General features: G+C 38.3%; 1 protein-coding gene across 1 annotated transcript; it reads right to left on the bottom strand.

The window, feature by feature from the left end:
* Positions 1-1,631: 1,631 nt before the first annotated feature.
* On the bottom strand, positions 1,632-25,845 carry RRP15 (ribosomal RNA processing 15 homolog). Its single transcript, XM_015857274.2, has 5 exons — positions 25,781-25,845; positions 22,157-22,425; positions 19,927-20,024; positions 18,855-19,056; positions 1,632-2,297 (listed from the first exon to the last, which is right to left on the bottom strand). The coding sequence occupies exons 1-5, from the start codon at positions 25,839-25,841 to the stop codon at positions 2,145-2,147; spliced, it is 783 nt and encodes a 260-aa protein (XP_015712760.2). The 5' UTR covers positions 25,842-25,845; the 3' UTR covers positions 1,632-2,144.
* Between the last annotated feature and the right edge of the window lie 340 nt (positions 25,846-26,185).

Below are 26,185 nucleotides of genomic sequence, written 5' to 3'. Positions count from 1 at the left end.
GCTAGTCAAACTTGTGAAATAAATCAGCCTAAAATTAAATTATACTGCTCTCATCTGCCACAAAACACATACGTTTATCTTTTGGAATTACTAATCTATTTAAGTTACTACAGAAGCTTCTCTGCATATGGCACAACCAAAGGGCAAGGCACAGTATCAGAATTATAAAATTATTTGATATAGAAGTCTATTATGCCTCTTAAAAGGCTAGAAACACTCAACCTACAGGCAAAATACTTAAGCACTGCTGTGCACTTTAAACAGAATGGAAGCTCAAGATAAGCAAATTAATTATAAAATCTATAAACATCTGAGTATCCCATAAGTATTCTAAAAGTCACCTCAGGACATAGGCTAGTTTTTCATAGAAACTGATAATTTTAACAGCTTGATCTCAGACAGAGACCACTGATAATAATATTGAGAATGACTGCAGATTTAAAGGTGCTGATGTAGTCTTTCTGCACAAAGTAACTAAACTCTACGGAAAGAAAACAATGTCACATTAGACCATTACGCTGTTTTATCGACTCAGAATTCACTGTAGTATATTTTCGTAATCCTCTATAAGATGCCAGCTCTAGCTGAACAGCTGTACAGATGTCTAACCTTCAGAAGCTAGGATAACCATATGTCAAATGTCTGTGGTTTTGCCACTTGATATTTTGGGTGTATGCCTTCATTTGTGATAATAAATATCAGGCCACAAACTAATGTCTACCCAGATATCTAATATGTTTAACACTCAAAGCAGCTTGAAAATCTAAACATTTCTGCTGTTAGCTTTGAGTTCTCCTCAAAGAATTATGCTACAATGTATACCAGATGAATAGGCTAGGGATAACACAACCACTGCCAGTTATTAGGATGGGTTTCTCTGTATCATTTTGTATGTATATTTTTAAACTGTAATATACACAGAGTTCACCACCCCCCAACCCTCCTCAATGCTTTCACTGAAAAACCTAAATCCACCATCCTACCACATATTTCAGTGTGGAAGTGTAAAAATTTAAGGCTCTCCGAATCATACATTGCACATAAGCAGTTATGAAGAAAAGCTTGCATGAAAGAAAATGTAGATACCCTTCTGTATACATTTGTTTGCATATGAAGTACTTGTATTACGCAGTTAGCTTCTGCACCTTTGCAACCCAACAATCTATCAGGAGATACTGGTGTAGCACAATCAAAGCCAACATTTGGTATCCTTACAGTATGCACCTAAGAGAAAAGGCTTTTGTTTGACCCTCTGCAGACCTGAGGAATTAGCATTATAGTCGACTAAACCCAGAGTGCGTCTCAGAGGTCCGGTTCCTTACTGAAAAAGACCAGAACACCAGAACTGCAAATGAAGCAACACTAAATACAATTTTATACAGTGTTGCTAGAAAAGTCCTTTCTGCCCTAACAAACACAAAAGCAGTGACTGTCTTTTCCTCTCTTACTGTTCTCTTAACACATGTAACTTCAGACTCGGAGTGGAAAAACATACATACATATGTATGCTTTTATACCTACTTTTTATAAGTACACACACACACAAAGCCAATCAGTAGGGTCAAAACTCGTTTTACAATTAAATTTCCATAGTTATCTTCAATCAGATTAATGCTCCAAGACCAGAACTATCACATTAATGGTTACTTCTCTTTATTATCTACAAAACCTTTCCTAGCCAAAGTAATAAAGTCTCTATAGGAGCCTGATAACTTTACAAGGTGACAGCATTTCTGTGTTTATTGTAAGCCATTTCTACCGTGAATTGCTAACAACTTTTCAAAGTGTAACACTGATTTGGAAATGCAGGCGCACTAATACACCGATTGCCATGACTAATGTATAAACTTTTAATGACCTTGGCAAAATCCATCTTTCATTGGGCAAGTGCCACTATTTTGACTGCACAAAATGTTTTGGAAATATGTTGAAAATTATACATGTTTTGAAAAATATTTCAGGATTTCAGTACAGCAAATGAATCTATATTTAAAAAGTTGGACACTGTAGGAAATAAAACACAATCAATTTGTGCAAGACTCTTGTTAAGAAGAGACAGCCTCCAAGTATTGTACATTCACAGAATGTTGACTTGTAATCCAAATAAAGAAAGATAAAGTATCTTGAAATGTTTTCAGTTTCATTCAGTCACTGTCATCTTCTTGTTTTAAACCACCTCCTTGTTCAGTACTGCCCTCTCCATCACTTTCCTTATCCCAGTCTTTCATAGATGCTCCCATCATGAAGTCATCACGCAGTATATTCCATTCTGGTCCCTCTTCAGACTTCACTTCACCCTGTATGTTTGAAGGGGGGAGAAGGAAGAGGATGATGAGATGAATGTGGAAGGGGCAGTAGAAGATGGAAAGCCCTCATATAACCACAATATGTGAGGCGTTCACACAAACTTGCATTGACAGACACGCCAAAGGCCAGCACCTCACACAAAAGTTACGTGGATAAACAGGGGAATCATAACTACCTGATGCAAATAACTGAATTTGTTTTACCCAACCAATAAAAGGAACACAGGGGAAAAAAAAACACAACAGCTATTCCTTGTGGATGAAACAGTCAACCTTGGGCATGGCTTCCTTTATTAAAATCTTTCTTGGCAATCAGAATGGATTCATGATATCATTTATTAACCCCCAGGTGCTGCTTCATTAGAACACTTCTTGGCACATTTCTAAAACACAAATATGGATTTAATAAAGGCTTTTAAAAAAAACACAAATTTAATATTTAACATATTCTGCAATACGTGAACCAAATCCCCTTTATGTGGATTATTACCTCACTACCTGGACTTGTCATATGGTGCAAAGCTGCCTCTAAAAGAAACTGAAAGTTGATCTACACTCAGCAAGCCAACAACACCTTATTCCAAATTTTGCGCTTCTTCAAAGTGCATAAACTGAAACCATGCTAAACTGACCGGTGAATAATGAAGAGAAGTGACAGGAGCCTTATTTTCAGGTTAGCACTGAAAACATTGCTAGGTTGTTCTAAGCGACGGCATACATTTGGCGATACAACAGCCCCATCCTGTGGCAACAGCTTTAAAGAACAGGATGAAGTAATTCCAAGATCACAGCCTTTACTGAAGGAAAACACTGAAAGCATTCAATGTACCAAAGGAGGACTTCAGTCATTTAAACCTCAATAGCAAAATACTTCTGAGGAACCATTAGTGTTCAACATGCAAGAAAAAACTATCTTACCAAGGAATTGGGGGTCCTGAAAACAATTTACTTTTGTAAGTTCTTTTGAAACAGGTATACAGGCATCTCACACCACTGTCTTTCCCACTGCCCTTCACTCATTTAACCAACGCCTTCTGATGCTGTACCTTCAGACAGGGGTTATTTGTTACAGTATCTTCTGCAGATGAAGATCATGTTGTTTCCAGGAGAAAATAACATAAATTTCAACAGAGGAAATAATTAGAAGAAAATGCAGATCTGTCACTGCAAACCTAACACATCTCACCAACAGAAGCTACCTGAGTACAAGAAGTCTCCCAGACGAGTTGCTTTCAATAGTTACTCAAAACAGAAATGATTTCAAAATGTGACTTGTCCTGCAGCTCTCTGTGAAAGGTGAGTCTCACAAAAATAAGATTACATCTTAATACCTTCCTTTCCAAAAGGGATCTCCCCAGGCTCAGTTCAAAAACAACAACCAACTAAAGCTGTTCAAGATGTAGAGTTCTTTTTATCCTTTTCTTTTGTCTTCACAGCTGCTCTCATTAATGTTCATTTGGAGGTGCAACTCTCCCATCTCCAGCAGCAGTAGACAAACAACTCCCCTTTTCCCCAGGGGAGTGACTCCTATCTACTTTCACCGTTGCAGCAATTCACTACAAATGCTACACCCCATAAAGCCTGAAATCATCTCAGGCAGGGTAATCAATTAACTGGAATTAAAAGAGCGACAGACAGTGTAGGTGTGTAGGAAGACCTTAAAATACTCTCAGTAGAATAATACATATTAGTGAAAACTTCAGTATTCTGTTCTACACATTTACCTTTCCAGATTAGAAAAAGGTCAAAATAGTTACAAAAAAACTCACTCAGTTGTTTTTAAATCCCAAATATTTTAGGAGTAATCACTATTTGAACATATAACAGAGCAAAACATGAAATACTCACATGGAAAATCCCCATTTTCCTTACAAAATCCTTTTTTTTTTTTTTTTTCTTTTTCCCTTTTTTTCTTTTTCTTTCAATAATAATCAAACCAACAGAGATGTCATTTATTTTTCCCACACACACAGAACTGACATTGTCAGCAGCAACAACGAAAGGCTGCTCAGGCTTTGACAAGCCCAGTGCTCAAATTATCACAATCCACTATTCAGAAAGTGAACAAGAGAATAAAAGCAGGACCTCAACAAAGGGGGATGCTGATCCTCTGCAGTATTACCCACTATGCAAGGAGCCACAAAGGTTTGAATAGAGGTTTATACAAGCGCTGAGAAGAAAGACAGAGGTAGCATATCCATGCCTGAAAGATGAAGATTAAATACTTGAAAGCAAACATTTAATCAATTTTAAGCATGCTACCAAGTGAAGAAAACCCCATGTTTAGTATCTTCATTCTTAACTCAATTACCTCTCAATTTTTCCCCCTTCACAGTAAAAACTACCCAAATCCATTCTACCACAAAAAAAAAAAAAATAAAATTCCTGGAGTCTTAAGAAAATATGCAGCAAGAATATTTGTACAATTAACAATTAGTTCAACTCCAATATCACTTCCCAACTTGTTTTATATAAGAATGTTAATGCACTTGGGTTTTCAATGCTATAATCTAGTTCCATCTAAGTAAAACAGAAGTGATTCTTGGCACTTGGAAAACAGCTTTCATTCTGTTCAACTGCCTTTGAACTCCCAGTCAGCTGTTCATCCACCTCTCCCACATACCACCACAACACTAAAGTCCCCTTTGAACATCCCCAAATGCAAACAAAACAGGCTGTATAAACGTAAGTGCTTAACACTATGGGAAACAGTAAGGTAGGGAGTGAACAATTGTGGGTTTTTTTGTTTGTTTGTTTTCCCTTCTTTTATACACAGATTTGAATAAGTCTGTTCTTTGCCTGAAGGCGTGGAGCCTATTTCAGAAGGTCAGAGAGGGAGCAGTTAGTAATGCATCTCCCAAGTCACTAGTACACGCTGACACATTTGTTATCATTAGCTGCAAAGAGAGACCAAAACCCAAAGCTGTGTAACTCCACTACAAATGCCCATTTGCTGGGAAGGCCAGATAGCCCACCTGAGGAAAGAGAATACCAGAACTGCCATCTTACATGCTTAGCAAGTCACCTAAGCTATCACAGCATTAGCTCAAGTCTGATACAAGGATTTTGCATTGGTGACGCATTTCCCAAACTATTACTGGGTTGAAGATGTAATCTCTGAAATCTGAACCCGAACAAGAAGAACTGAAATTACTGTAGTCCTAATAAAACCAAATCAGCCAACAAACAACAAAGCTCAGGTCTGTCACCCAGAACAAGCAGCCATCACTCACAGGATCCAGGCTACAATTGTCTCCTGGATGCTTATGGAGTAACACAGAGACCTACAAACAGGCTGATGAAACCCCTGTAACACTGGTGACAGTATAAAAGGTTATGTCCTGAAAATAGAGCAAACAGATTAAAGACAGCATTTGTGCCACTTGAACATCTGCACAATGATAACAGAGGTATTTCTGCCTATATCACCATAGGGATTCCCGTAAAGTCTGAATTCCTCTACTGTTCAGAAGACAAAAAACTGCAGGGTATTAAACACTTTTTAAATGTAAGAATTACAATCAGCACACTGGGCTCCCATGCCTTTGCTCTGTGAAGAAGATGAAATACCACAGCTTGCAGGGGCATCTCTCTTTACCATCACATACAATAAACGTTTATTTGTACCTGTCAGGGAAGGAATTTCTAACATAAATATCTCTAAAGTAACGACGTTAAGCCTTGAGAAAACAATTCTAACACATCTAATTAATTTGAACTGCCTCCCCAGGTTCGTCTGTTTTGCTCAATACAGACATCTAAGAACTTGAAATACAGGGAGGCTTTTGTCACAGCAAAGAAGTTAAAAAGTCTATCTGCCAAAATGCATTCTCACATAAATCTGACAATCACCCTTCCCTGCCAGCCTGCATCTTTCTCCAAATGACTGCTGCTATTCTCTTCCTTATCCCCAAGAAAGCTGCCTTAAGCCTAGCTCAGAAAACCCACACACATACACTGACGTGTGTTAAATCTCCACTAAAGCATAAGAACACACAGAAAAAAGAAAATAAACATAAAAAACAAAAGCACTTGAAAAGCATGAGGAAGAGATGCAAGGCAAGGAACACCAGTAAAATCTTTAAATTTATCTTCAGGAGTAAAACAAAAGTAAGTTTTCTCAGTTTTGTCTCAGCTAGAAGCAAACAGAACTATAACTTAAGTATCTCAAACTGCAACATTAGGTAGAGCCAAATATGCGATCACCTTTAAAAGGAAAAAAAAAAAAAAAAAAAAAACCTTAAAAAAAAAGACTCTTGGGCTTAATAATCAGTACTACTTGCAATTTTCACTTATTTGAAATAGTTTCAACTCAGTTCTTCCTACATACACCTGATCCCCAAAAGACAAAAAATCCCCAATAATCTAGAGACTATGCGCTGTACCCACCACTGACCTGAACTTCTGAGCTCAAGTCTCATAGAAACTCACTTTGATTTTGGAAAGCATTTTTGAGCTGGCAGAGCATGCCATTTACACAACAGAAGTCTACTCTGCAGCAGAGTAATGCTACACAATTGTATATTTCTTAAGACAAGAATCATTCAACAACCATTCACACTCTCTCTCTTAATGAGACAGAACTCAATTGCTTTGGTATATTTGAAGTGACAACACCAAGCATAGTACGGGAGGTTTATTCAGACCACAAAGTCTCCTGTGCACACTAGGACCCACAGTTACATTGCTACTAAACAAACACAAGAACTAATTTTTGCAGTGTTTTGAATCCTGTTGTTACCAGTCAAACCTCGCTGCAATCAAAGACCTGGAATTGTTACCAAAAGGCGAGGGAAACGCAAATACTCATTTTAATTTTGAGCACAACCAGAAGACCACCCACAACTTAATGACCTGCATGTGGAATCTCCCCATCCTCATATTCTCCTCCGGGGTTTACTACAACCAGGGATGTGTGAATGGAAAAGAATGCTATGGGTTGGCATGCAGAGGCTTAAACATGCTCCAAATTGCATCACAGAAATTCTATGTACAAGTATTTATCTAGATTTAAGGAAAAAAATCATTAACATCATCACAAAATGCTCAGTTGCAAAGAATCACAGGCATTTGAGAAAACAGATTTCTTCAACGTCCACTCATTAGAAACCTCATAAATCAATATTTGTCAGAAAAAGCAAAACATGTAAAGAATTCAAGTGTAACACGGGGCCCTTCTGCATACAGGAAGGTCTGGAGCTCTTCAGCTCTTGCAAAGCTCCAGTTCTGATAGCAGCAGTCTCAGAAATCCTACTGCCACACAAAGAATTTTACTACTTGCTGCTCCAAGAGTATGTCCAACTGTACAGGCATTCTCCTCACATTTTTTTCAATAAAGCAGTAAGAAATACTACACCTGAGAGCTACTCATAGAAAACAAACAAACCCCACCATCTGTGCTCCAGAAGGTATCATACACCTTCCTGGGAACACAACTCTGCATATAACTTGTGAGATTAGTTTAATTATATTCTGTTTTCAGTCAGAACACGGAGTTCAAAGCTGAACATGAAACATACATGGTCGAGCTCATTCCAACAGATGACTTCAGTTATCATGCACACTTCTCCCAGCTACTGTGTTTAAAAAAAAGAAATTCAACCACCTGCATAGACACAAAGAGTCAAAGCAAAAAATAAACAACAAAACAAACAGGGCACATTCTTTACTTGTTCTTAGTAGTGATTTGAATAGTATTTAGAAAAGGATAGCTTTTTTTTTTTTTTTTATCTTTAAGTTGTTGGGTTGTATTAAGAAAACAAGTAGGCACGCTAAAGTACATTGTGTTCTAGTTCTAATAACCCACAAACCCCCTCCTGCATAGGAAGCAATTTAACTTCTACTGGGAGAGGTAAGAAATTGTGAAGGTTGTTAGGAAACCAGCACGCTAATCACTTTTAGACCACTCCTGCACATACTAAAAGAAACCCACCATGGAATGCATTCTATTATGTTTAACTCATGTTCTATAAAACATAAAGCAAAATGACATTGTCCTGAAATTCAAACAACTCTTCTATACTATCAGATGAAAATACCTCACCTATGAATAAAAATGCTTTTTTGTGGACTTTTTAAAGTAGATACCACAACACTATACCTCTGGGCATGATGCACCTCCGATAGGAGGAACGCTTTGTTCTTTTTCCTCATTGCAATATGCGGAACAGCCACAGAACCCATAGAAGGAGCAACTGCAGCTCATCAAGAGGGCTGGAGTGACAGCAGTCACTCCAATGACAATGCTCAGAGCAACTGCAGGAATTGGAATTGCTGCAGGGATTATCCCAGGAGCTGGAGAGTCTGTTGCGTTGTCAACAGATCCAGAAGTATTCTCTTCCCCTTGAGGATGCTGAATAGTGTTGAAAAGAGCTTGATAGGCCAGGCCCAGCATGCTGCAGTGGTCTGTACCTCTTTAGAATTGCCAGGGTTACAGCAGAACTTTGGAGGCGCCTGCTGCTCTGGACACCTCCCCATACCATCCCACACTGCCTGCCACTCAGAACTATCCTGTTTCAGGGCAGGTGTCTGGGTGATATTATTCTTAAATGTTTAATTTTAAACATAAGCTGAAACATATTCACAACGCATAGCAATAGAAGCAGACTGGTTTGAACACCCCATGTATATTCAAAATTTTTAAGAGCTATTGTAAGTAGCTCTTCTTGAGCTGAACATGGGTTGAGATAAAACTTAGTAAGATAGAGTACAATAGTTTTGAATATATATATATATATATATATATATATATATATGAATGTATATAACAAGTGATGCACAAGCAATTGCTCACCATACCCCAACTGATGCCCAGCTAGCCTCCAAGCAGGGAAGAGAGAACTCCCACCCCCTTCAAAACTCCTTCCACATGATGTTATATGGTATGGAATATCCCTTTGGCCAGTTTGAGTCAGCTGTTCCAATTCTGTTCCCTCCCAGCTCCTTGGGCTCTTCACTGAGAATGGCCTTGGCTCCATACAGCCCTGTTTAGCAGCAACTATGAACATCGGTGCGTTTAACACCATTTTTCTCCTAGAACCAAAATACAGCGTCATACCAGACACTCTGAAGTAAACAATTTCATCCCAGCTGAAACTAAGACAAATAAAACCAGCTTAATGAATATTGCAAATTATTACTGAGGAGATAGCTGGAAAAAGTGTTCCTTTATTAGGTTATCAGAGAAAACATCTGGAAGCACATTTCCAGACAGTATACCTTTCCAATATGTCATCACCGCTAATTTTCATGTTTGTTTTCTTTTCCCCCTGTTAAAAAGCAAACTACTTCATCATCCTCCTCTATTTGCCTTTACGCTCACATCTGCAATGCCTATTCATCAGCCTTTACACCAACAGCAGTGAACTTACTGCCTACTATACTAGCCACTACTACTGCAGCATTCACCTACTACATCTATTTCTTCAACTATCATTCACCATACAGCTTTCACATTTCATCTACTTGAACAACAGGATCCTTAAAGCAAAGATCACACAGAACTTAGATCAGTAAATTCTTGACAACATTCCAATGAGTAGTACGGTTGAAAACAGCACATAATCAAGGCTGTCAATAACATAATATGGTGCTTTACTTTCATTGCTTATCAGACAAGAATTTGTTTAACTAGCTATGGTATTCAAATTACTGTGATTATAATCTCTTTGTTCAGAAGACAAGTAAGGATAAGGTAGATGCACTGCTTCACTGAGAATCTTAATTCTGACTAGGATAAGACCACGTTGTCTATTAGAAAGAAAAGCTCTTTTCTTTCTAATAGTCCCAACCAACACTGAACCTCAGATAACTACAATCTACAAAATATTGTCTGTTATGTAATCATGACCACCAGCTATTATTGCTTAATTATCAAGAATAAACTTAAATGGACTCCTCCTTATCACCTTCTAGTGATATTCCTAAAAGGAAAATAATGAACTATTTTTCTTCTTGGATGTGATTCAAAGTAAAAGAACTTTCCCAGATAGATAGCATTTCAGCCCAGGAAAAAAAGTGATTCAGAGATAAAAAGAGACTGGTTCTATATTTCTTAATACATACTTAGTGCACACGGGGGAGTTTAAGGATCAGGTATCACCCAAAACATCACCCAGATCCACAACATCCTTGTTACAAGGTGCAGATTCCGAACCCTTACAATGTACCTAGAAAACACGCAGAGGTATCTTGGAGCATCTGTTCAAAATGAAGGCCTTCTACACACCATCCTTCAGAAGTCCAGTACTAATGTCTTTTAATAGCTTACTTCAGAGAAAATAGTTACAATTCAAAACAGACTTTTCCAGATGTCACCCGTTTATGACAGACATTCAGGCAATGTCTCAGCTAGAAATCTAAGACTTTCTGAGTGGTATTAATAGAAGCTTGCCTGCCAACACAGTACAGAAGCATGCAGGCCATTGGCTGATCAGCATATTTTGATCCTTTTTAAAAAATGAATTATCAGCTTGCAGATTTCTGAATTACCTGAATCCACTGTTTTCCATTAAGACTCAACAAGAGGCACAGCAAAACAAGTCCCAAAACGTTGTTTCAAATGCTGAAGACTGTAAAAATAACCTGGTCTCTTACTTCCAGCACTTAAGAAATCATATCAGAGTACAGCTGATTAGGAAGAAGTGGGCTAACAGCCTCTGTTTTCTGACTCAGGATTTCCACTTACATTTGAGTCCTGAAACAAATATAGCTATGCAAAACATAAAAGGAGAAAAGAAACGCAATGAATTGCCTCTTGCATATTTTCATTACTAAACATGAAATATTGAAGCTTTTATGGCTACTAAGCATCCTGTCTGGCTAAATGCTCCTGCTCTCATAGTCTCTACTTTAACTTAAATGGCTTTTGGCAAACAGTTTGCCCAGAGGGGCTGTGGATGCCCCCCTCCCTGGAGGCATTAAAGTCCAGTCTGGATGGGGCTGTGTGCAACCTGGTTAATGGGAGGTGTCCCTACCTATGGGGAGGGTTAAAAATTGGTGATCTTAGAGGTCCTTCCATAACTCAAACAATTTTATGACTCTAAGACTTCCCAATTGTAGCAGTATCAGGTATAAAAGAGCCACAGTCACAATACAGAAAGATTTGCTTACCCATCCCAAGGATCAGAGCTCACCAAATACTCCCAAAGGAGGAAACTCCATGTAGAGATCCCTCCCTTGTAGCACCCAGCCCTTAAATGAGACTTAGGGAGAACAAGGTTCCAACCCTTCTGGTTATACAGGTGAACTGCTTTCACTTGTACTGACTTTCACAGGGCTGTCCATCTCCTTACCAAGTGCTCAATCATTGGTTCAGGCTATGACTTAGAAATTCCCATACAGCAACATACCCTATATACCCACAAATCCACATTTCTCTGAATTTACACTGCTGTAATTTCCTAAACAACTTTGTGTGAAAACATATTAAGAAACAGACTATACACTTGGATATTCCCAAGTATTTGTAGTAACTGCAACATTCTTTTAATACATATTTTTCAAGCTTGCACTCAATTTCACAAACAATCATTAAAAACTGGTCAGATTATTCCATGGGGGAAAAAAAAAAAAAAAGTAAATATTGAATTCGGCAACCTTCTAACCACTGGAAACTGTAAGCAGTTTGACCCATCACTACTGAACTCTATCAAGATAAACAGAAGAGCAGGTGTGCAGAGGTCATTTACAACACATCTGCTAACTCAACACTCATGAAATAAGAACATTTTATACCTTAATAAAACTTCAGAGTAAGGGAACCGCTTTACAAGATAACTTGCAACAGCAATTGCTTAGATCAAGGGAGCTCATTCAGATAGACAAGTTCCACCCAACCTTTCTTACTTCCAGAGACCCTCTTCTATAAAGTCTGTGAAACGTTTAGCTGTATTTTCTCTAATTACATCACTCTGCCTATAAGAGAGTTATGAAAAACACCAGAGGCAGACAGCAGCTTTTATTAAGACTTCCAACTCAATTTACCAGGTAGAAGCGGAATTGCCTTTTCTTTTTTAAATGACAACTCTTCATTAAGACAAGGCTGTGTCCACACTCCTAACCTTCTGAAATTTTCTCAGGGATGGTGTTGATTGGAAATTTTAAGCTGATTCATTTACAAGCAGTAACCAGAAGTCATTAACTATCAATTTGGCAGGATGTAGTCAGTGGTCAGCAGCAACAAGGGATGCAGCTGTTTGACAGTTGAAGCATACTTTACAGAAAAGCCTGAATGAACTGAAATTTGAAAAGAGTGAAAGGTTCCAATAGAATGGAGTGAAATGTCCCAATAGAATAAAGAAACATTCAGAAAATAAAGAGCTTTCTGGCAATGATGCAGAAAAAAAAAAAAAAAGAAAAAAAAAAAAAGAGCATAATTGAAAGTAATGATGGAAAGATTTTCCCCAGCTCTCATTTTCACACAATACGCTTCCACAACTTGAAGTCAAAAAAAAGTCACAGATTAAGCTGAAGACAAATTTCCTTGTAAAATAATTCTGCCGATCATTGTTTTACACTTCAGTAAAGGAATCCTAATAGGATTTGGCATTTTGGATGTCTGCGCTTTGTATACTTACAGAAAGATCAAAAGATGATGTATACCACAAGTTTGTGGTTATTTTAGACATAGTTTTACTGAAAACTAGCTTGGCAACATTGTCTGAGAAAACAGAACAACACCACAGCCCCCCAGTGCATTAATAGAGAAATAGACAAGTTACTCAAATATTACAGATGGAGCTGTTTCAATATTGCCTGACATTTCAATTGTTAGTCTCTGTTTATATTCACTTAAACTTGCCAAATTTCAGCTGCATTAGGCTGAAATTTTCCACTGCAGTCACCTGCCTCAGGCAGAAGTTTTTACAATGTTTCAATGAAAATTATTTCAACCAGTTTCAAGACAAGATGAACTCAGAACATTTTGTCTACAGCCCTAAAGAGGAAAGAAGTATTTCCTACAGGCACTGATTAAAGTCTTGTCATGCATTCTTTATGAACTTGAAAAATCACTAAGTGATTATTTTGGAGTTGGGAATATGTCTTTTGCTATCTCTATTACCATATTCCCAGGCCTGACCAAGTTATAAACATCTGGGGGACCAGCCTCCCCAGATCTGAGATCATCATCTCAGTTGATAAGTCAGTAGCCAAATTGTCTTAAAATATCTATCCTCACTGATCACATACTAGCTGCATCTTTGTCTGCATCAAACTGGATCGTGCATGAATGATGACAACAAAAAGGAAACAGGTCCTTCTATGCAAAAAGTTGTTAGGACTGCTGTAGCATTAGGAGCCAAACAGTAAGACTTCATGCTTGGCCCTAAAATGCAGAAAGCACCTGTTTGGAATAAAATATTCCTTTTAAACTTACAAGAGGTGCTGATGTACCCTAGCAAATTCCTAGCAGAAGCCTATGCTTTCATCCCCATATTTCAGGAACAAATTACTTGGTTAAAGAAAATTCTTTCCCCTGGAAGAGATATATAGATGAAAACAATGAAAGCATTTACACCCTCCCCAATTATATTGTATGGAAACTGTGGAAAAATGCAGAACGAGATGCCAATAGCCACTAATTATTCATCTGCAAGAAAAAGAAGTCAGACAGTTGCACGTTTTAAACTGATTAGCTTTTAAGCAGGAAAGCACATTTGTATCTTCAACTAACTTGACAAAGGAAAGTTCCAAGTGATTTCTTGTGTCCCAGAGAAAAAAAAACAAAGCTTTCGAAGTTAGAAACACAGTAATCCTGACACCCCTGAACAGTTCTCCAACTGCTGTTGAAAGTATTTATCAATTTTTAAAGCCTCACAAGGAAGAAGTCTGGAATGACTGGAGTCAGGTTGGCTATACTTACAAGTCTCTTACCAAACACTTGCAGCTTTTAGAGAATACAGGTCTTTATAGAAAAATCAATTCTCACACAGTCAATAGCTTGATATAAAATAACTGCAGAATCCTCTGCATTCATCTTCCTTCCCATCAATAAGTTATATTAGGATAGATAGTATTTTGAGACCAGTAACAATTTAATTTCCATTCAGCAACACAGCACAGTAATCAAGTTGTACTCCGAGTCATACAGGCAGCTGCAGATATTACAGAAAAATTATTGTATTATAGTGACTGAAATACAGCATAAAGTCCTACTCTCAGTTCCACCCTTTAAATGCTCTGTAGCAGAGCTGCAGTGAGAGAACTTGCAAGTTCTAGCAAACATAACCATTCAGGACACCATCCAGCAAAGGCATAACTCAAAATTAAAGACTGATGAGCACATGCTATGCCTGTCACAGAGAGTATTTGTAACTTTCATGACACTTATTCACATGCCAGTAGAAAATATGTTATCATCCAATAATACTTCACAGGGAGCAGCACAAATGATAAGCAGGAAGGTTTCTGGTGCTTCTGCTGAAATCACGGCATGAATAACCCTGTTTAATTGCCATCCAGTGAAAGAAAAAAAAGCTGAAACTGCTCCAGGAACATTAATTCTGAATTTCTTTGCCTTCTTACAATTAAGATTTCAGATCTCTTAATTTATTGCACCAGCAAACACACTTCTACAAGCTTAAGAGATCAGAAACTTCATTCAACTCTGAAAGCAAAAGTACTTCCCTAAGACAGTAATCTTAGCAGCACCCAAAATCTGTTAGAGACACCTAAAGAAACTCTAAGTCTATTCTAATTCAGTGGAGTCTTTGACTTCAGTTGGAGGACTGGATTTCAGGAGAACCCAGTTATATATGTATCAAGATTGTCTGCAACTAATAGGAATTAACATCCCAGCAATTGCACATAATGAAATATATCATTGTAATGTATCATAATTAAAAATTAGAACTGGAAAACAAATGAACACCGTTTATGCAATCTTTTTAAGAAAAGGATAAGTAAGAGCAGTACAGGTTCAGTTCTGACTGCAATCTATTGTCATTCATTTACAGACCACCAGGTACCCCAAGTCCCAGGCCAGGTCAGATGAACAGCTGACAGCCTACAGAAATGAGTAGACTGGGAGGCTTTAAAAGATCAAAGTATCCATGACAAAAATACCATCCACATTAGGCCCTATGACATATCTTTCAAAGGCAAACATCTGAAAGGAACTTAACTCTCTACATATAGCAAAAGGAACCCTTTAATGATCACTGCCTACTCCTGCATTTGCTTTAGTGCCAGAGAGATAACTTCAGCCTCTACAGTTTCTATAGCATATACTACTATTAGGAAAGCAGACAAAGACACCTGTAGATTAATAACATTTCTTAAAGTATATGAAAGATGGGAAATGGCCAAGATCTAACCAGTAAATACATGTGTTCTGTCAGGATTTTATGGAGTAAGACTTGACAGCCCTTGTATCTCCCAATAAATGCTTACAAAAAAGCCAAAAACAAACAAACAAAAAAAAGCAAACAAAAAGAACCCTCACAAAACAAGAATGCCACCACTCAAGACTTAAAGAACCCACTCAAAAAAACCAAAACACTGAGATTTTTCCCCCTTTTATTACATTCTTATTCCCCATTACAAAGTTTTCAGATAAAATGATGGTGGAGGAAGGAAATTACATGATCTTACCCAGAGGCAAGCATCTTGTACAGTACCTTGGAGGAAAAAAAAAGAAAAAAAAACAGGGAAAAACATGACACAAGTCAGCTGGCTCAGCAAGGATTAAGAAATACCTTGATAAACAGTTAGTGATATGAAAGGCAAAGCTTTTGGCTCCAGCTCAGAAGAGTAATTACTCCCATCTGGGCACAGAAAACCTGAAAAGGGATTAGTTTCAAATGGCACAGAAAAAAAATTCACAGCCTGACAGTCCGTCTTTCACAGCTGCATTAGGTGGGTACACCAAAGAGTGTTTAGGCCAATGGTTAGAAGTATGAGACTATAAACAACAGCGAGCTCTGGCAGGGGTATGGGTTACCTGCTCTTCCCATGAAGGCATGAAACTGGCAGAAAAAGAATGTACTTTTAAAAAGGTTTGTGCCAAAACAAAATCCCACCACTACTGATAGTCTTTACAGAGCTTTTGATTTATTTTTCTCATGCATACCTATACTTGATTGAATAGTCAGCTACAGCAGAGCTTTATGAGGGCTATCTTCAATAATTCCTAACATTTGGAAGAAGCCAAACCCTCAAAAATATGGCAGCAAATCTTTCATTCAAAAACCACTGCAGAGTAAGAAAACTAAGTATTTGCCTGTTCTCACAAATAGCGTCAAGTCTTCTTTCACAGCACAAGCAGTGGGCAAAGAAAGTATTGCTTTCACTGGGAGAACTTTATTCTGCCGTTTTTCTTGCTGACTGCTTGTTTTATGTGGGTGTGGTACTGTTTTTATTGTTCTGGACTATATTTTAATTGATGGCACAAAGCCTGGAGTTCGGGATTGGCATCTCTTCTATAATTTATGTTGAAATAAATAAATATATTCCTCTTTTTTCTTAAAAGAAATACACACTATACTCTCAATTGCCAAAAAATAAGCAGGCTGCTACAAAGGGAGAGGAAAAAAAAAAAGCAGCAAATAAACAGCTTGAAAACCACCCCTAACAAAAGCTTTCAGATGGCTCAAAAATCTACCAGGGATTGTAGAGAATTCACCATCTCTAGCCTCATCTCTACTTACCATTCTCTGAAACACCCCTGAAAGACCAAGAAGCAAAGATACAACTGTGGAAGCCAGCAAAACTGTACAGTGGCAGAATGTCTGTATAAATCTGATTATGAGACTGAAGATCAAAATTTGACTTCAATCTCAGGCATTAACTAAGAAGATGGGATTGTACTGAATTGGTAAAATATATTTCCAAGAGAAATAACGGCTGATTAATAAAGCACCTCTTCAAGCTGTCATCAAAGAGTTTGTCTGAATCGAGAGGCGCTGAAACAAATAAAACAGGACAGGGAAGGAAGAGTGGGTCTATCCAAGTAAACACTAATATAAAAAAAACACAACAACAACAACAACAAAAACCAAACAAACTCACAATACAGCCTTAAATTCATGATGAAAAACTTCTAAATCTGAATCTTTTGTTTACAAGCAATGTGAAAGCAGAACCTACCAAAGCTCAAAAATAATTCCTTACCAGTCAGTACCTGAAGCTTTATTTCTCTATAGTTTTTTAATGAAAATACGTTGTTACTAATGCTGCCAAAATAAGACATTTCTCCTATGGTAAAGAAACATTTGCAGTCTGTTTTTAACCTAGTAATTAGAAAATTGCCTTTCTATAATCTGACAAAGAAAGAAAGAATCCCAGCTTTTACTCAGCTGTTGATTCACTGTCAGCCTGCCATGTTTTTGCAGCCCATAGATAATTCCCATGACTGTTGAGTTAATAACAGTCTTGACTAGTCTTTAACATCAGCAATAGCAGTAGGCAATGTTATTAGTGATGTTCTGCTTTCTGGGGAATAAAAAACAACAAACAAAAACAAAGAAACCACACACATGCCCCCCACCCAAACAAGCAAGCTGGAATTATTTAAGGAGAAATAAAGTGTCAGCACGAAGCTAAATTGTTCTCATTATCCAAGGAATTCAAAAAAAATACTTTAATGTTACATTTGCATGAAAATTCTATGAGCTCTTCATGTCAGGCAGCATTTCAGCAAGCTCCCCAAGCACACACAAACAAAAAACATATGACAAACTGTTGTCTCCCAGCTGATTAAAGTATTTCTTTCTGGCACCAAAAATCCACTTAGTTAACTGCTGTGAGTCTGGGCCAACAGAAGTATTCCACCCACTATCAAGCACAAAGTTCAAACCTGAACACAAATGGCATGTCAAAAATGCACAGCTTCTGAAATACAAGAAACAATATGTCTGAGCAACTTGTTTTTAACCCTGAGCTACTTACTGAATTGACTGGACTGATAAAAACCTAAACAAGCCCAATTAAACTGCCTATCTTACCTATGTTTGAAAAAAGGTGCGTTAAAATGCTTCTTTCCAAAACATTTTATCAGCAGTAATGTTCCACCAGTCCAACACACAAAGAATTTGAGCGAGAAAAGCCTACAGATGTTTAACACATCTGAGTTTCTCTCTGTTGCAGTATTCACTTGTTAAGTCAAAGCCTAAAAGTTCCCAAATCAACCAGAGCAAATGAGTTTGAAATGTCTGAATCTGTGGGTAAACAGAAGTAGTACAGTCATACACACCATGCAGGATGAATAGGTACCACGTCTTCCAACAATTTTAGAGAGCTGGTAATTACTACTGCCCAAACTCCACACATTCATTATGATTTAGCAGTCTGCTCCACAATGCGCAAAACTCGATATAAAAATAATAATTAAAATATTATTTAATATATGCATTTTAATAAAAGCACAGGTAAAACAAGTTATTTGCATAAAATGTTTGATGATCTCCCAGGAGAGCTATACAAATGTAAAAAAGGCTAAGTAATAGAAAAAAAAAACAAAACAAAACAAGGCACTTTGATACAGCTGTTCTGCACAGGGGGCACATCAGCAGACACATCAGTAAATACACTGAGAAGGTGAAGGCCTACCTGTTCACTTTTTGCAGCCTTCTTAGCAGAGTTATTGTTTCCTTTAGCGCCCTCCATGCTTCTTAAAACATTGATGAAATCTTTCTTTGAAACAGATGATAGCAGTTTAGCACGTTGCCTTTCAGATTTCGCACCTTTCTTCACTTTCTCGTCAACATTCTTTTGGTGTGTCCTGACAGCATTAAACAACTGCACAACACCTCTAAAGTGGTGAGCAGTGGAAAGGAAGTGAACAAAAAAACAAGAAAAACCTTTTAATTCATGTTACCTTTATAGATATGAACCTTCTATCAAAGAAACTAACCAGTTCAGATGTTAGCTGGCTTCTAGTTCCAAAAAGCAATTACTCAGAATCTCAGTTCTGTTAAGTAACGTTCACTACAATACAGGAGGCTTTCAATTTTCAATCTTTCTTCCCACTTATTACTAGAAACCAGCAACAAAAATCCAAACACAACTTTTCAGATCCCAAAGCGAGCACGATACATTGTACAGCCATCTATACAAAAACCTGTTTCAACCCCAGAAGGATGATAGTCATTCTACAACCAGCTATTGAATTCCTCATACAAGAATTCAAGAGCAGCTGAAGCAAGGGTACAAGGGACAGGAGCAAGTCCTGTAAGGAAACGAGCAGATACAGACAGAACATCAACATGATGCTCCACAAAGAACTAGATGAGCACCACTACAATAATGCAAATCAGCCAACTGTACTTAGCAGCCATGGATCTGGTGAATTCTCTGCAGAGAAAAACAGAACAGCAGAAACAACTGTTCCACGTTCTTAAAGCATTAAATTAACCAAATAAGGGAGTCTAACAAAGCACTTCTGTTAAGCAAACATTACATTATTGTCTACATTTTTATGCTTTCACAAACCATTTGAAATCTCTTGTTGAATTTGATACTGTAAAACATAGATCAGCATATAAATCACTTGGCTCCTGCTAGTCACTTCTTAAGAGTTCAATCTGATTGGAAACAGACTACCTGCACAGACCTTTTCTTCTCCTTTTCCTCCCTTTAAGACATACATATATTTAAAGAAAGCTTTCAAAAAAACTCTTACCTTGTGGCAATTCTCTGAAGATTTCTCTCTCTGTCTCTGTCTCTGACAACATCTGGCTTCACTCGGCACATCATTTCCCACTCCCGCTTTTTATCGAGCTGTTATAAATATTGTTACTTAATGTAAGTGGCATGGGGCATTTAAGAATGCAGCACACTCTAACAACATGCAGTAAGACGAACAAAAAAGATAAATCCACAAAGCTCTGCTTGGTTGAGGGTAAGGGCAGCTCCAGCACTGGATCTAAGGCTAGTCTCTTCTGCTGCCAAAAATGGGACCCCAATGAAATTTCAGTCATTTCACTTCTACAACAGAAAGTTGTGTCAGAGTGATGTTTCTGGATGAGACAAGCAAAAAGGGTCTAGAAAAACACAAGTGCTTTCACATTGAGAGCTATGGGCAAAGAAATGATTCAAGAGCAGTGTCCAACTCCACAAGACCACAACAGAGAAATTTATAAGTAATAAATTTGTGGGCACACCAAGACAAACATAATATTTAAATATTTTAAATTTAAATATTAAAAAATATTTAAAGTCTCAGGAATTTTATTTTCCCTACTGAATTAATCACAAAGGAAGTTTACGATTGACAGTAATGCACAGCAAGACTGCAACGAGCAGAACTCAAGCATAAGAGAGTACCAAACACCCACAGGATAACTGCAGTAGGACAAAGGGGAATGGATGTAAACTGAAAGAGGGAAGGTTTTAAATTAGACTACAAATTTTTTCACTCAGAGGGCAATGAGGCCCTGGCACAGCTGCCCAGAGAAGCTGTTGACATCCCATCCGTGGAGGCACTCAAGGTCAGGTTTGAGTCAGGTTCCTCAACAGCCTGATCTAACTGCTTGTAACCCTCCTTATAGCAGGGGGCTGTAATTAGCTGATTACTAGGTCCCTTCTAACCCAAGTTATTCCGTAACTTTGTGAATCCCTTCCACAACACTGTAACTGTCATGTACAACACCAATTTTTGTCTCTTTCGAGGTTCCCTGTTTCCAACACAAAACTAATCAATTACCATATCTCCAACAGTAGAATACTATACTTTCCCCAACATCTCCATCAGGAATAAATTAAGAACTACTTTTTCCCCAACTTGTAACAATCTTTCAGTGTTCATAGTTCTGATGGTATTTCATTAAGTGTTTTTTATACAAAAAGCTTTTTATGGAATTTCAGAGCCCTGATCTTTATAATTTCAGGCAGACTACTATGAACTCACAAGTTTATGACCATGTTTCGACCTCGGACCAAAAGACCTGCTGTGTTCTAGCTCGCATCAGCAAGAAATTAAGAAAAGCCAGACTGACATGAAGTCTTTCTAAGGGTGAACTGGTCAGCTTAGAGACCTGCAGCTCACCTCTGCTTCATAGTATTTCCACATTTAATGGGTGACAATGAGTATTTAGGACAGCTAGAATTGAGGAGATACCTTACCAAAGCTCTATTAAAGGGGCATGCTATAGCCTATCTGCTGAATGTCCCGGATTATCTGCAGGAAATCTGGTTAACCTACTTACTAGCAAGATGAAACATTAGAACTGTTAATTAATTTTTAGCCTGAAGGTGAACCAATTACAATGTGGAATTAAAATTTCACCAAAGAAAAAAAGAAAGAAGGAAAAAAAAAACACTTAAAAACCACTACAGTTTTGTTTTCTTTGCATCGTTTTCAGAATTAGAAGTAATTTAGAGCACAGACACCACCATACCACCACGGAAAACCAAAAGGGGCAAACTGAATCAAAAGCAAATTATGGATTACTGCAATCTCAACCTTGAGGCCTTTGATTTTGGACTCACAAAATAATCTGACTGCTTTCTATTCTGTTTTCTCTTCCTCATCTTCTACAAGTAGAACTATTTTCACTCCCAACACCGATAAAAAGAGTTACATCTTTCATTAACAATAGGAAACAGAAGTCTCCAAGCTTAAAGCTGCTTCTTTCTTCCTCTCAACAAAATTACCTTAAGATGGCTGACAGCAAACACCCTACTGCCAAAGATCAGCTCATCTGGTAGCCTGGAAGAAACAGTAAGGAAAAAACCTTGACAGCATAACTTCCTGGAAGGTCACAAAAATGAAGCTACAGGAGGGTCAGAATGGCAGAGAGATTCCAAAACTGAGAAATGAGTGCTGCTCTTCAAAGTCCCTGCTTGGGTGTTCTTGGCCACATACCTATCTGACTGTGACTGTACAATGAAATACCAAGTCTTTTTCTCACCTTCATCCTCTTCTCCAGTCTTTCTTGTTTCTCCTTTTCTCTCTCCTTCTCCAGTTTTTTATTCTTGGCCAAGATGATGGACTTATTTTGTGGTATCTTTTTGTTAAGCACTTTTGCCATGGCATCTGCCCAGCCTGAACCAGGACCAGCTTTGGAGTCTGCACTCTCTTCATGCCCATCTGCTGCCACTTCATCCTCATCATCTCCATCCAAGGCTTCATCCCCAGAAGAGTAGTTGTCATCTGGAAGTCCTGAGCTTATCTCAGAATCTAGAATATGGGGGGAGAAAAAAAAAGTATAAAGATTTCTGTCTCTAGTAAAGACCCATCCCAAGTTCAGTTTGTTCCATATGCAAATGTTATTAGAGCTCAGGACCATACACTCCTTGCTTTTACAACTAGTTCTTCAAGATACTGCTTGAGCAGGTATGAAAGGTTAAGAAGGGAGAAGATAGTCCTGGAAATTATTACTATATTAATGAAAATTGTTATGACTAGGATTGTTAAATTTGGGTGAAAAAAGGTACGTTTCAGTTAAAAGTAATTATTAACCATATGTATATATACATACACATATCCATATATATATATATATATATATATATATATATATATATGTATGGCTATATATACTTCTATACAAACTGCAACAGTGACATCTAGTGTTTAAATGTATGTAGGCAGATTAAATTGAAGGGAGCATTTCATACATGAGTGATGCATGCTTCAGGAAAGAAACAATGGTCCAGAGAAACGATTTGCTAAGCACAAAGGACACAGAGGGGAAACTGTTCTGTGAAACAGACTCAGAATATTTGTTAAGTTCTTCAAAAGTAAATGAGCTTTTCTGTTCCATTTTCTGTTTCTGCTCAAATACTTCAAACACAAATAAAACATCCCCACATTCATACTTACTTACCCCGTCCCCTATTCAAAACAAAAGTAGGAATTGGAGTTAAAAATACTCAAGTCTGGAATCAAGGAATTGTGAGAGAGGAAAGAAAAGTCAACCTGACAGCGAACCAAACACAAAGTATATTCTGCTACTTTCATTAGCTTGATCATCAGACAAATAATGAAGACTTTAACAGAGAGAACGATTAACCAGAATGAAACTAGCTGCAAGTTTGGGGTGCACCAAACTTCCTCATTACTTTAGTCTACCTATTTTTTCAGGTAACTGTGCAGCACAGGCAAGTAGTGTCCTGTGACAACTGATTACTATTACATTAATACTTCTGCCACTCAGAAGTTTCAGATTACATATATAACATACAGCATAGAAGGCTGGGAAGTCCACCAAGTGACTGGTAGAACAAAGCTGGTTTCTGACTCCCCTGCAGACCCACCTGCAAAGAGAGCCAATGGTCTCGAGATGAGCTAATTGATGCTCATCTGCTTAACACGCAGCTCACTGCCTTTCATCCATCTATCCCTCTCACACTACTTCAGGAAAAGTGTTTCAAAAATTGCAGAAGTTTTGTTCCACCAGATCAAGTGCTTTAACTTCGTAAACATTACTACATTCCTTCAATTAACTTTAGCAAACCAATCGTTACGATAATGAAGTCAGGAGGCAATTGACAAGATCTGTTTTCCGTAGAATAATGGGGACAGCTATTACTGTTTATCTGTTTTTAATCCATCCTACCTATTCAATTAAAGATACGTAAGTCTAATTCATTACTCTACTTTCTTGACTACTTTCAATAAAACACCACAACACAAAACAGCGCTATAAGCCAGTCTGAACACACAGTCACCTTCAGAACTTAGGAAACATTTGGTTATCATCAAAAGTAACATTATCTCCATATAACAAACATGGACCTGGAACATTAAATGCTTGCTCATTACCTACATAGGTATTACTTTGTTACTACAGCTAAAGTGAACACTTCAATGTTTTAACTTATACCCTATGGACTAAGACATGATTTTTTATAATATCCCTTACTATAAAATTGAAGTTCAGAAGCAGCAAATTTGCTCAGCGCATCCAGAAACTACGACAAAGCTTCTTCTTCCCACCCCCAGCCTCCTTTTGGTATGTCTCCATATTCTGGTTTCCAAATTTTTAAAGGAATTAAAAACAGATCACACTTTTGCATATAAATAAGTAGCTGTACAACCACACCCTGGCTCCTACCATGTAAAACAACCTATCAAATTTCCAAATCTAGGCCACCTCCAAGGTAGGATATTGCCAAACAACTTGAAAGAGTCCCAACCTGTGGTTCTTACACACAGCAGAACTAACAGCTAACAGATATCCAAGTGTGCTTCAAAGCAACTTTCAGTTATCTATTAAAAAAAACAAAAAACAAAAAACAACAAAACTGGCTTAAAAAAAATTGCCATGAACCAAAATAAACTGCAACTCCATGCATTCATTTTTTCCTATACATAACACCCTCTCCAAATAAACTAAGAGAATAATACTAGATAATACCAAAAATCATTTTGCAAGGTAACCAGCACTTTTAACAATTGCAGAAAGATGAATGACTGAGGCTTCAGCATTTAGCCAGCACTGACAGTTTTGAACGTATGAGAGTATGTGTCAGTAGCAATAGGTAAAGCAGAGATATCTCCAAGTAATGTAAATTATATTAATTCTATCGGAAACGATACTCAGAGCTGTGTATTAAATTAGAGTGATTCAAGTCTAACATAGTTTCCATACAAAAAGACCTCACTGTGGGGTGGGAATATACATAACACATTTGAGTTGGAATAAACCCTTAAAGGCCATCTTGTCCATCTCTCCTGCAACTATCAACAACACCTACAACAGACCAGGTTGCTCAGAGCCCTGTCCAGCCTGACCTTCAGAATCTCCATGCACAGGACATCCACCTCCACTCTGGGCAACTTGTGTCAATGTCTCACCATCTCGACTGTAAACACCTTCTTCCTTATATCCAAGCTGAATATCTCCTCCTTTTAGTTTGAAACCATTTCCCCATATCCTATCACAACATACCCTGCTAACCAAACTGTTCCCTCCTTTCTAACAGTCTAAAGAGATACTGAAAGGCCATTCTCAGATCTCCACAGAGCCCTCCAGCCCCAGCTCTAAACATCTCGGTACTCCCCCTCATTTGCAACTATTCAGCAATCTAAGTGTAAGCACGTACATTTAAGAAAACCCACCTTGCTGAGAGAAGCTCTGAAAGCTCTAACACCAATCGCCCCTCCCCCGAGATTCAGCTGACTGCCTCTCACACACAGAATCACAGAATGATCCGGGTTGGAAGGTACCTCAAGGATCATGTAGTTCCAACCCCCCTGCCTGGCAGGGCCACCAAACATACACATTTACTAGATAAAGTATCTCTGTTCCCCCAGACTCCCCCCCAACACACACAGTAGCCAGAATGATTTGCCTGTGCCCCCGTCAGAAGCGGCCTGCGGGCTGTGTTCACTGGAAGAAACCGGGGGGAACCCAAAAGCAGCCCAAAAACACCGTCGGCCATAGGAACACGCCTGAGGGGAGCTGAGGCTTGTGGTACCCCGCCAGCAGGCTACACGGGGCAGAGGGGGGGATGGTCACAACCCAGGGAGGGGACCAAAGGAAAAGCACAGGAACATCCCCCCCCTCGTTACCGCTACCCCCTGTTACCACTCGCAAACTCCTCGCCCACTGCCGACCGCCCTCGTGACATCCCCACGGCGGCCGCCATCTTCAATGCACCCTCTGAGCACTTTCCGGTCCGACTCCCACACCGCCAACCTGCGTTCCGCCCTACAAAGGTTCCGGGTCGGACCGGGGTGGAGGTCTACAGGCATGTGAGAGGCTTCCCTATGTCTGGACGTGTTGCCGTAGTTCTTGTTTTCTTTCCTGTAATAAAACCATGGTTAATGAGACAGAGCATGAAACTTTGATCTGCGTATGCAGCGCGGCCAACAACTAACAAGAAAAAAAGGTGGCGCGTAGATATGCAGCTCACCACTGTTTCCTGAGATTTTAAATGTGGTTTGTTGTGGGTTTCTGTTTTCTGAGGTTGTTTGTTTGTTTTGTTTGCCT

This window comes from Coturnix japonica, chromosome 3, assembly GCF_054131305.1.
Source record: "Coturnix japonica strain WE chromosome 3, WE-NBRP24, whole genome shotgun sequence".
In the NCBI taxonomy this organism is placed as follows: domain Eukaryota; kingdom Metazoa; phylum Chordata; class Aves; order Galliformes; family Phasianidae; genus Coturnix; species Coturnix japonica.
Note: the sequence above shows the minus strand (reverse complement) of the source record. Positions and strands in the feature narration are given on the sequence as shown.